General features: G+C 51.8%; 2 protein-coding genes across 2 annotated transcripts; both read right to left on the reverse strand.

Moving 5' to 3' along the window:
- Positions 1–4,847: 4,847 nt before the first annotated feature.
- Positions 4,848–6,021, reverse strand: LOC147094869 (uncharacterized). Its single transcript, XM_085974482.1, has 2 exons — positions 5,787–6,021; positions 4,848–5,722 (listed from the first exon to the last, which is right to left on the reverse strand). The coding sequence occupies exons 1-2, from the start codon at positions 6,019–6,021 to the stop codon at positions 4,944–4,946; spliced, it is 1,014 nt and encodes a 337-aa protein (XP_085830608.1). The 3' UTR covers positions 4,848–4,943.
- LOC147094870 (cardiotrophin-2-like) lies at positions 4,848–10,958 on the reverse strand. Its single transcript, XM_085974483.1, has 3 exons — positions 10,258–10,958; positions 8,394–8,530; positions 4,848–7,180 (listed from the first exon to the last, which is right to left on the reverse strand). The coding sequence occupies exons 1-3, from the start codon at positions 10,283–10,285 to the stop codon at positions 6,713–6,715; spliced, it is 633 nt and encodes a 210-aa protein (XP_085830609.1). The 5' UTR covers positions 10,286–10,958; the 3' UTR covers positions 4,848–6,712.
- Between the last annotated feature and the right edge of the window lie 83 nt (positions 10,959–11,041).

Below are 11,041 nucleotides of genomic sequence, written 5' to 3' on the forward strand. Positions count from 1 at the left end.
CACTCTCTCTCACACACTCTCTCTCTCACACACTCTCTCTCTCACACACACTCTCTCTCACACACTCTCACACTCTCACACACACTCGCTCTCACACACTCTCTCTCTCACACACACACTCAGTTTTCAGTTCAAATGCTTTATTGGCATGAAAGTTTACAGAGAACCATATTGCCAAAGCTTACATTGCAAAAAGGTACAGTTTTCCAACATTCTGTAGGTGTCAATCGATTTGACATTTGTTGGGTATATACAATATTACTTTTAAACAATATTAATTTTAAACAGTCTTTCTACTTCATTTGGTACGTTCAATATTAATTTTAAACAGTCTTACTTTTAAACAGTCCTCAGGTTGTGACATGTTGTTACATATTTAGCCCCAAGGTATGGTCTGTCTCCTTCTCCTAGGACTAATCTCAATTTTGACAGATCATCCAATTCCTTGAAATCTGGGTTTGTTTGGCTTAGCTTGTTGAATAATATGTTTCTTGATGTGTTGAATTTTTCGCATTTTAGGAGGAAATGCATTTCTGTTTCAACCTCGCCAGCCAGACATTGATCGCATATTCTATTCTCTCTAGGCTGCCAGGATTTCTTGTATCTGCCTTTTTCAATTTCCAGTTGGTGGTCGCTTAGTCTGTACCTGGTGAGGGTCTGTCTCTGTTTTGTGTCTCTGATGGTCGTGAGGTAGTCTGCCAGTTTATATTCTCTTTTTAGGGCCCGGTAACATTCTAATCTGCTTTGGCTTTCGGTTATTTTGTTCCAATGTTCCAGGTAGGTTTCTTTGCATTTTTTAATGATTTGGTTCACTCGGATTGGTGTTTGGACGGCTGTGTTGGTCTGGGGCTGGTCAGGGTCCGGCTGAGTACTTAATTTCAGTAGCAGCTGACTCAGGGGACTCTTTTCTGGGTTTAGCTCTTGGGTCTGAAAGGCTTTGAAATGAAGGGTGTCTGGGGAGCTAGATTTGAGGTGATTTAGGAAGTTTAGTGCTCGTTTTTGGATGTTTATTATCAGTGGGTATCTGCCTAGTTCGGCTCTGCATGCATTTGTTGGCGTTTTTCTTTGGGTGCGAAGGATGCTTCGGCAGAATTCTGCATGTAGGGCTTCTATTGTGTGTTTTTCCCATTTAGTGTAGCTTTGGTGATTTAGCGGGCCCCATACTTCACTACCGTACAGTGCAATGGGCAGGATTATGCTGTCAAAAATTTTGAGCCAGATTTTGATTGGGATTTGGATGTTGTAGAATTTTCTTTTTATTGCATATAGGGCTCTTCGGGCTTTTTCTTTTAGTGCATTCACTGCTATGCTGAAGCTCCCTGATGCTGTAATAGTTAGACCAAGGTAGGTGTAGCTCATAGTGTGTCCTATAGTGGTATCACTGAGGGTAAACTGGTATTTGTTTTCCTGACATCTGGGTCTTTTCTGAAAAATCATGATGTTGGTTTTCTTTAGATTTACTGTTAGAGCCCAATTTTGGCAGTATTTGTCGAGTAGGTCTAGTTGTTGCTGTAATCCCTGTTCTGTGGGAGACAGCAGAACCAGGTCGTCCGCATAGAACAGGGACTTCACTTCTCCATCCAGGAGACGGAGACCTGGTGACTCGCTTTGCTCCAGCATGTCTGCTAATTCATTTATGTATATGTTGAACAGGGTCGGGCTCAAATTGCAGCCCTGCCGGACGCCTCTTCTCTGGGTGAAGAAATCGGTGCGTTTGTCTCCAATTTTGACCCCGCATTTGTTTTTCAGATACATTGATTTAATAAGGTCATAGACTTTGCCCCCTATTCCACACTGAAGAAGTTTATAATAGAGCCCTTCGTGCCATATAGAGTCAAAGGCTTTCTTGAAGTCGATGAAACAGGCGAATATTTTCCCATTTTTTGTTTTCACACACTCTCTCACACACTCTCTCTCACACACTCTCTCTCTCACACACTCTCTCACATACTCACACACACACACTCTCTCACACACTCTCTCTCACACACTCTCTCACACTCTCTCTCACACACTCTCTCTCACACTCTCTCTCACATACTCACACACACACTCTCTCACACACACACTCTCTCACACACTCTCTCACACTCTCTCTCTCACACACTCTCTCTCACATACTCACACACACACTCTCTCACACACACACTCTCTCACACACTCTCTCACACTCTCTCTCTCACACACTCTCTCTCACATACTCACACACACACTCTCTCACACACACACTCTCTCACACACTCTCTCACACACACTCTCTCACACACTCTCTCTCACACACTCTCTCACATACACACACACACTCTCTCTCACACAATCTCTCTCACACACTCTCTCACACTCTCTCTCTCTCACACACTCTCTCTCACATACTCACACACACACTCTCTCACACACACTCTCTCACACACACTCTCTCTCACACACTCTCTCTCACACACAATTCCAATTCCAATTAAAATGCTTTATTGGCATGAAAGTTTACAGAGAACCATATTGCCAAAGCTTACATAGCAAAAAGGTACAGTTTTCCAACATTCTGTAGGTGTCAATCGATTTGACATTTGTTGGGTACATACGATATTACTTTTAAACAATATTAATTTTAAACAGTCTTTGTACTTCATTTGGTACGTTCAATATTAATTTTAAACAGTCTTAATTTTAAACAGTCCTCAGGTTGTGACATGTTGTTACATATTTGGCCCCAAGGTATGGTCTGTCTCCTTCTCCTAGGACTAATCTCAATTTTGACAGATCATCCAATTCCTTGAAATCTGGGGTTGTTTGGCTTAGCTTGTTGAATAATATGTTTCTTGATGTGTTGAATTTTTCGCATTTTAGGAGGAAATGCATTTCTGTTTCAACCTCGCCAGCCAGACATTGATCGCATATTCTATTCTCTCTAGGCTCACACACTCTCACACACTCTCTCACACACACTCTCACATACTCACACACACACACTCTCTCACACTCTCTCTCTCACACTCTCTCACACACTCTATCACACACTCTCACACACTCTCTCTCACACACACTCTCTCTCACACTCTCACACACTCTCTCACACTCTCTCTCACACTCTCACACACTCTCTCACACACACTCTCTCTCACACTCTCTCACACACTCTCTCTCACACACACACTCTCTCACACACACTCTCACACTCTCTCACACTCTCTCACACACTCTCTCTCACACTCTCTCACACACTCTCTCTCACACACACACTCTCACACACACTCTCTCACACACTCTCTCTCACACACTCTCTCTCTCACACACTCTCTCACACACTCTCTCTCACTCTCTCACACTCTCTCTCTCACACACTCTCTCTCACACACTCTCTCACACACTCTCTCACACACTCTCTCTCTCACACTCTCTCTCACTCTCTCACACACTCTCTCACACACTCTCTCTCTCACACACTCTCTCTCACACTCTCTCTCTCACTCACACTCTCACACTCTCTCTCACACACTCTCTCTCACACACTCTCTCACACACTCTCTCTCACACACACTCTCTCACACACATTCTCTCACACACCCTCTCACACTCTCTCACACACACTCTCTCTCACACTCTCTCGCACACTCTCTCACACACTCTCTCACACACACACTCTCTCACTCTCACACACACTCTCTCACACACTCTCTCACATACTCTCTCACACACACTCTCTCACACTCTCTCGCACACTCTCTCACACACTCTCTCACACTCTCTCACACACACTCTCTCTCACACTCTCTCACACACACACTCTCACACACTCTCTCACACACTCTCTCTCACACTCTCTCGCACACTCTCTCACACACTCTCTCACACCCACACTCTCTCTCACACACTCTCTCACACTCTCTCACACACACTCTCTCACACTCTCTCGCACACTCTCTCACACACACACTCTCACACACACCCTCTCACACACTCTCTCACACACTCTCTCACACACTCTCTCTCACACTCTCTCGCACACTCTCTCACACACTCTCACACACACACTCTCACACTCTCTCTCACACTCTCTCACACACACTCTCTCACACACTCTCACACACTCTCTCACACACACTCTCTCTCACACACACTCTCTCTCACACACTCTCTCACACACACTCTCTCTCACACACTCTCTCACATACACACTCTCTCACATACACACTCTCGCTCTCTCACTCTCACACACTCTCACACTCTCTCACACTCTCTCTCTCTCACACACTCACACACACACTCTCTCACATACACACTCTCACTCTCTCACACACTCTCACTCTCTCTCTCTCACACACTCTCACTCTCTCACACTCTCACTCTCTCTCACACACTCACTCTCTCTCACATACACACTCTCTCACATACACACTCTCTCACATACACACTCTCTCACATACACACTCTCTCACAAACACACTCTCTCTCTCTCACACACACTCTCTGTCACACATTCTCTCACACTCTCACGCACACTCTCTCTCTTTCTCTCTTGTACTTTCTCTCTCGCACTCTCGCTCGCACTCTCACTTACACTCTCTCACACTCACACACTCTCTTACAAACACACTCTCTCTCACACTCACTCTCTCTCTCTCTCTCTTACACTCTCACACACACACTCTCTCTTACACGCACACTCTCTCTCTTGCACTCTCTCTCACACACACTCTCACACTCTCTCTCTCTCTCTCACACTCTCTCCCTCTCACACTCTCTCCCTCTCACACACTTTCTCTCTCACACACACACTCTCTCTCTCTCACACACTCTTTCTCAGTTCAAGTGCTACAATGGAGATGCAGAGTAAAAACTTTGACTAGAAGTTTATATGAAATATTCTGGTGATCTTTATTCACAATAATCCGTATGTACAGTGCAATATTCACAACAGGCATCACTTGGAATATCTCTTTCACACTTTAATATACATTACACAGCCGGAACATTTCCACATCTGTTACAGTTTGGTCATGGGAGACTGGCCCGTGAGGAGGGAGGAGGGAGTGAGGAGGGGTGAGGGTGTGCAGGGGAGTGAGGGGGTGAGGGGAGAGGGGGAGGAGAGGGGGAAAGGAGTGGGAGAGGGGGAGAGGGGGGTGAGGAGTGGGAGAAGGGGAGAGGTGGGTGAGGAGTGGGATGGGGGTGAGGAGTGGGATAAAGGGTGAGGAATGGGAGAGGGGTTGAGGAGCGGGAGAGGAGTGGGAGAGGGGGTGATCAGGGGAGGAGGGGATGTGCAGGGGAGGAGGGGAGAGGTGGTGAGGAGGGGGTGAGGAGCGGAGGAAGGAAGGAGTGGGAGAGGGGGTGAGCAGGGGAGGAGGTGAGGAGTGGGAGAGGTGAGGTGAGGGAGAGAGGGTGAGCAGGGGAGGAGGTGAGGAGTGGGAGAGGGGGTGAGGTGAGAGAGAGAGGGTGAGCAGGGGAGGAGGGGAGGAGGTGAGGAGTGGGAGAGGGGGTGAGGTGAGGGAGAGAGGGTGAGCAGGAGAGGAGGTGAGGAGTGGAGAGGGGGTGAGGTGAGGGAGAGAGGGGTGAGCAGGGGAGGAGGTGAGGAGTGGGAGAGGGGGTGAGGTGAGGGAGAGAGAGGTGAGCAGGAGAGGAGGTGAGGAGTGGGAGAGGGGTGAGGTGAGGGGAGAGAGGGTGAGCAGGGGAGGAGGTGAGGAGTGGGAGAGGGGGTGAGGTGAGGGAGAGAGGGTGAGCAGGGGAGGAGGTGAGGAGGGGGTGAGGTGAGGGAGAGAGGGTGAGCAGGGGAGGAGGGGAGAGGGGGTGAGCAGGTGAGGAGTGGGAGAGGGGGTCAGGTGAGGGAGAGAGGGTGAGCAGGGGAGGAGGTGAGGAGGGGGTGAGGTGAGGGAGAGAGGGTGAGCAGGGGAGGAGGGGAGAGGGGGTGAGCAGGTGAGGAGTGGGAGAGGGGGTCAGGTGAGGGAGAGAGGGTGAGCAGGGGAGGAGGTGAGGGGGGTGAGGTGGGAAGGAGGGGAGAGGGGGTGAGGTGAGGGAGAGAGGGGTGAGCATGGGAGGAGGTGAGGAGGGGGTCAGGTGAGGGAGAGAGGGTGAGCAGGGGAGGAGGGGAGAGGGGGGTGAGCAGGTGAGGAGTGGGGAGAGGGGGTCAGGTGAGGGAGAGAGGGTGAGCAGGGGAGGAGGTGAGGGGGGGTGAGGTGGGAAGGAGGGGAGAGTGGGTGAGGTGAGGGAGAGAGGGTGAGCAGGGGAGGAGGTGAGGTGGGAAGGAGGGGAGAGGGGGGTGAGGTGAGGGAGAGAGAGGGTGAGCAGGGGAGGAGGTGAGGGGGTGAGGTGCGAAGGAGGGCAGAGGGGGTGAGGAGTGGGAGAGGGGGTGAGGAGGGGAGATGGGGTGAGGTGGGAAGGAAGGGAGAGGGGTGAGGAGTGGGACAGGGGGTGAGGAGGGGGTGAGGAGAGGGAGAGGGGCGAGGAGGGGGTGAGGTGGGGAGGAGATGAGGAAAGGGAGAGAGGGTGAGGAGGGGGGTAAGGTGGGGAGGAGGTGAGGAGGGGTTGGGGGGGAGGGCTACCATAGAGCGGCCAATGCCCAAAGACACCAACCCCACCCCCCACCCCAGAAAGAATTGCGAGGGAGTTGGTAGGGAATTCCCGGAGTCTCCTGAGGGAGTTGGTAGGGAATTCCCCGGAGTCTCCCGAGGGAGTTGGTAGGGAATTCCCGGAGTCTCCCGAGGGAAGTCGAGGTTCAGGGAGTTCACTCGACCGGCCGGATCTTGCTCCTGAGCAGTGACAAGGAGCGCTGAGTCCGAGCCAGCCACAGGCCGTACTCCTGGCACACCAGGAAACCACGCAGCTTCCTCTGGAAGGGGCTGGAGCCCGAGTCCAGCAGGCTGAGGGGATCTTCGCCCGGGGGAGGCGTCGCCAGGCTGAGGGCAGCCAGAAGGGAGGCCAGCTGGGCCTCCAGGCGCCCCAGGTCTGCCCGGACCTGGCCCAGCTCGGCCTGCAGGCCGGTCTTGCCCGGGTGCAGCTCCAACTGATCGTCCTGCACCAGCTGGAAGTACTCCTGGAAGGTGGAGTAGGCCTCAAAGTTCCTCAGCAGCCTTTCGCCGTCGCTCATGATCCTCCAGGCCCGGTAAGGGATGGCCGCCCTGGGCAGGCCGGCCAGCTCCAGCTGCTGCGCGGAGAAGCCGCTGTCATTGAACGGGCTCCCTTGGTCGAAGCGCTGGAAAGAAAGAAAGAGGGGAAAGCAGAATGGTTAGATTGAGGGCAGCAGGCCGGAGGTGCAGTCAGAATCTACTGGCCGACCCGTCCCCATCCTACCGTGCTCCACCGCCCCGGGAATTTGGAGAGTGGGGGACTAACGTGAGGTCACCCATAGCCAAATATCCCCCAGGCACTTTGGTGACACTGTCGGAGGGTCAGTACTGAGGGAGCGCCGCACTGTTGAAGGGGCCGTACTAAGGGAGTGCCGCACTGTCAGAGGGGCAGTACTGAGGGAGCGCCGCACTGTCAGAGGGGCAGTACTGAGGGAGCGCCGCACTGTCGGAGGGTCAGTACTGAGGGAGCGCCGCGCTGTCGGAGGGGCAGTACTGAGGGAGCGCCGCACTGTCAGAGGGTCAGTGTTGAGGGAGCGCTGCACTGTCGGAGGGTCAGTGCTGAGGGAGTGCTGCACTGTCGGAGGGTCAGTACTGAGGGAGCGCAGCACTGTCGGAGGGGCAGTACTGAAGGAGCGCCGCACTGTCGGAGGGTCAGTGCTGAGGGAGTGCCGCACTGTCGGAAGGGCAGTACTGAGGGAGCACCGCACTGTCGGAGGGTCAGTGCTGAGGGAGTGCTGCACTATCAGAGAGTCAGTGCTGAGGGAGTGCTGCACTGTCGGAGGGTCAGTACTGAGGGAGCGCAGCACTGTCGGAGGGGCAGTACTGAAGGAGCGCCGCACTGTCGGAGGGTCAGTGCTGAGGGAGTGCCGCACTGTCGGAAGGGCAGTACTGAGGGAGCACCGCACTGTCGGAGGGTCAGTGCTGAGGGAGTGCTGCACTATCAGAGAGTCAGTGCTGAGGGAGTGCTGCACTGTTGGAGGGTCAGTACTGAGGGAGCGCTGCACTAGCGGAGGGTCAGTACTGAGGGAGCGCTGCACTGTCGGAGGGTCAGTACTGAGGGAGCGCTGCACTGTCGGAGGGTCAGTGCTGAGGGAGTGCCGCACTGTCGGAGGGTCAGTACTGAGGGAGCGCCATACTGTCAGGCTGAGTAGGCCTCGGGCCTCATCACTCGATAATGTGAACCGCATGCGTTCGGCACACTGAGGGCTCTTGATCCCACTCACCCCACCCTGAAGTGAAGGTACGGAGGGGGAGTGGGGCGGGGGGTGGGGGGGGAAGCCCTACAATCCGTGGGGAGGGATCCTTTCTCTGGGCCGGGTCCCTGCCCGAGATACTCACATATGTGTCGAGCAGGTCATGCGTCTTATTCCGCAGCTCCCGCACGTAGTCAGAGATCTGTCCGAGGAGGCTGTCGACTTCAACCGGCACCGATTCATAGCCTCCGACCAGCAGCGAGCTCACCACCCAAAGGATCGCTGCAGTGAGGGAGCGAGAGAGAGAACACACAAAGCACCGGGTCAGTACAAGCAGCCTTCACCAGCGGGCATCACCCACTTAACACACCTTAAAACACTGGCCGCAAACCAGGAACTCCCTCTCTCTCTCTCTCTGTCTCTCTCTCTCTGTCTCTCTCTCTCTGTCTCTCTGTCTCTCTCTCTCTGTCTTTGTCTCTGTCTCTGTCTCTGTCTCTGTCTCTCTCTCTCTGTCTCTCTCTGTCTGTCTCTCTCTCTGTCTTTCTCTCCGTCTCTGTCTCTCTCTCTCTGTCTGTCTCTCTCTCTCTCTCTCTCTTCTCTCTCTGTCTCTCTCTCTGTCTCTGTCTCTCTCTCTCTGTCTCTCTCTGTCTCTCTCTGTCTCTCTCTCTCTCTGTCTCTCTCTCTCTCTGTCTGTCTCTCTCTCTCTGTCTCTCTCTCTCTTTGTCTCTCTCTCTCTGTCTTTGTCTCTCTCTCTCTCTCTCTCTGTCTCTCTCTCTGTCTGTCTCTCTCAATTCAATTCAAATGCTTTATTGGCATGAAAGTTTACAGAGAACCATATTGCCAAAGCTTACATAGCAAAAAGGTACAGTTTTCTAACATTCTGTAGATGTCAATCGATTTGACATTTGTTGGGTACATACAATATTACTTTTAAACAATATTAATTTTAAACAGTCTTTCTACTGTCTCTCTCTCTCTCTCTCTCTGTCTCTCTCTCTGTCTTTGTCTCTGTCTTTCTCTCTGTCTCTGCCTCTCTCTCTGTCTCTCTCTCTCTCTCTGTCAGTTCAGTTCAGTTCAGTTCAAATGCTTTATTGGCATGAAAGTTTACAGAGAACCATATTGCCAAAGCTTACATAGCAAAAAGGTACAGTTTTCCAACATTCTGTAGGTGTCAATCGATTTGACATTTGTTGGGTATATACAATATTACTTTTAAACAATATTAATTTTAAACAGTCTTTCTACTTCATTTGGTACGTTCAATATTAATTTTAAACAGTCTTACTTTTAAACAGTCCTCAGGTTGTGACATGTTGTTACATATTTAGCCCCAAGGTATGGTCTGTCTCCTTCTCCTAGGACTAATCTCAATTTTGACAGATCATCCAATTCTCTCTCTCTCTCTGCCTGTCTGTCTCTCTCTCTCTGTCTCTCTCTCTGTCTCTGTCTCGCTCTCTCTCTCTGTCTCTCTCTCTCTCTGTCTCTCTCTCTCTGTCTTTGTCTCTGTCTCTCTCTCTTTGTCTCCCTCTCTCTGTCTCTCTCTCTCTGTCTTTGTCTCTGTCTCTGTCTCTCTCTCTGTCTCTCTCGCTCTCTCTGTCTCTCTCTCTGTCTTTGTCTCTCTCTCTGTCTCTCTCTCTCTCCCTCTGTCTATCTCTCTCTGTCTCTCTCTCTCTGTCTGTCCCTCTCTGTCTCTCTCTCTCCCTCTGTCTCTCTCTGTCAGACAGTGAAAGAGAGAGAGACAGAGTGAAAGAAAGAGAGAGGGTGAGATAGAGACAGAGACAGAGCCAGAGAGAGAGAGAGAGAAAGAGAGAGACAGAGTGAGAGCGACAGAGAGAGAAACAGAGAGAGAGAGAGAGGGAGACAGAGAGAGAGACAGAGAGAGAGGGCCAGAGAGAGAGAGAGCGGGAGACAGAGAGAGGGGGAGAGACAGAGAGAGAGTGTTTATATGGATGGACAGATCCTGCACTCAGACTGTTGTTGCGAGTTTTAACGCCCTTTCGTGAACTCACCCAAAGCGAGATTCGTCGTGCGAAACATTTAGCAGCCGCCTGTCTGCGGGTTGAGCTCGCCCTCTGCTGCTGGGAGATCCTTGTCTGCCTGGTCTCCTCTGTGGATTGACCGCTGTCTCTCTCCGTGTGTCTGTGTCTGTGCTGTGAGCTCTCTGTCTCTCTCTCAGGATCTGTCTGTGTCTGTGCTGTGAGCTCTCTGGCTCTCTCTCAGGATCTGTCTGTGTCTGTGCTGTGAGCTCTCTGTCTCTCTCCGTGTGTCTGTGTCTGTGCTGTGAGCTCTCTGTCTCTCTCAGGATCTGTCTGTGTCTGTGCTGTGAGCTCTCTGTCTCTCTCAGGATCTGTCTGTGTCTGTGCTGTGAGCTCTCTGTCTCTCTCAGGATCTGTCTGTGTCTGTGCTGTGAGCTCTCTGTCTCTCTCTCAGGATCTGTCTGTGTCTGTGCTGTGAGCTCTCTGGCTCTCTCAGGATCTGTCTGTGTCTGTGCTGTGAGCTCTCTGTCTCTCTCAGGATCTGTCTGTGTCTGTGCTGTGAGCTCTCTGGCTCTCTCTCAGGATCTGCCTGTGTCTGTGCTGTGAGCTCTCTGTCTCTCTCTCAGGATCTGTCTGTGTCTGTGCTGTGAGCTCTCTGTCTCAGGATCTCTGCCGGTGCGTGTATTTATAGAGCGCTAGCTGGAGCCAGACTCCGCGACACCTTCCTCTCCACATTCCGCAAATCAGCAGGGTGTCAAGTGTCAGTCCTTCCCTAAAATCTCACACACACTCACACAACACACCCAATCCCAGTTTA

This window comes from Somniosus microcephalus, unplaced genomic scaffold, assembly GCF_052327205.1.
Source record: "Somniosus microcephalus isolate GS21.2 unplaced genomic scaffold, FLI_Smic_1.0 unresolved_chr1, whole genome shotgun sequence".
In the NCBI taxonomy this organism is placed as follows: domain Eukaryota; kingdom Metazoa; phylum Chordata; class Chondrichthyes; order Squaliformes; family Somniosidae; genus Somniosus; species Somniosus microcephalus.

What these genes read in the sequence shown, in the direction of transcription:
- LOC147094869 (XM_085974482.1), bottom strand. Translation starts at nt 6,021, where the DNA reads ATGCTCACCCCTCTCTCCCTCACCTCACCCCCTCTCCCCTCCTTCCCA. An exon ending in CCCCCTCTCCCACTCCTCAC is followed by an intron (nt 5,723 to 5,786) that starts CTGCTCACCCCC and finishes CCCCCTCCTCAC; the next exon opens with CTCCTCCCCTGCTCACCCTC.
- LOC147094870 (XM_085974483.1), bottom strand. Translation starts at nt 10,285, where the DNA reads ATGTTTCGCACGACGAATCTCGCTTTGG. An exon ending in CACGACGAATCTCGCTTTGG is followed by an intron (nt 8,531 to 10,257) that starts GTGAGTTCACGA and finishes CCCTCACTGCAG; the next exon opens with CGATCCTTTGGGTGGTGAGC. An exon ending in ATGACCTGCTCGACACATAT is followed by an intron (nt 7,181 to 8,393) that starts GTGAGTATCTCG and finishes CTTTCTTTCCAG; the next exon opens with CGCTTCGACCAAGGGAGCCC.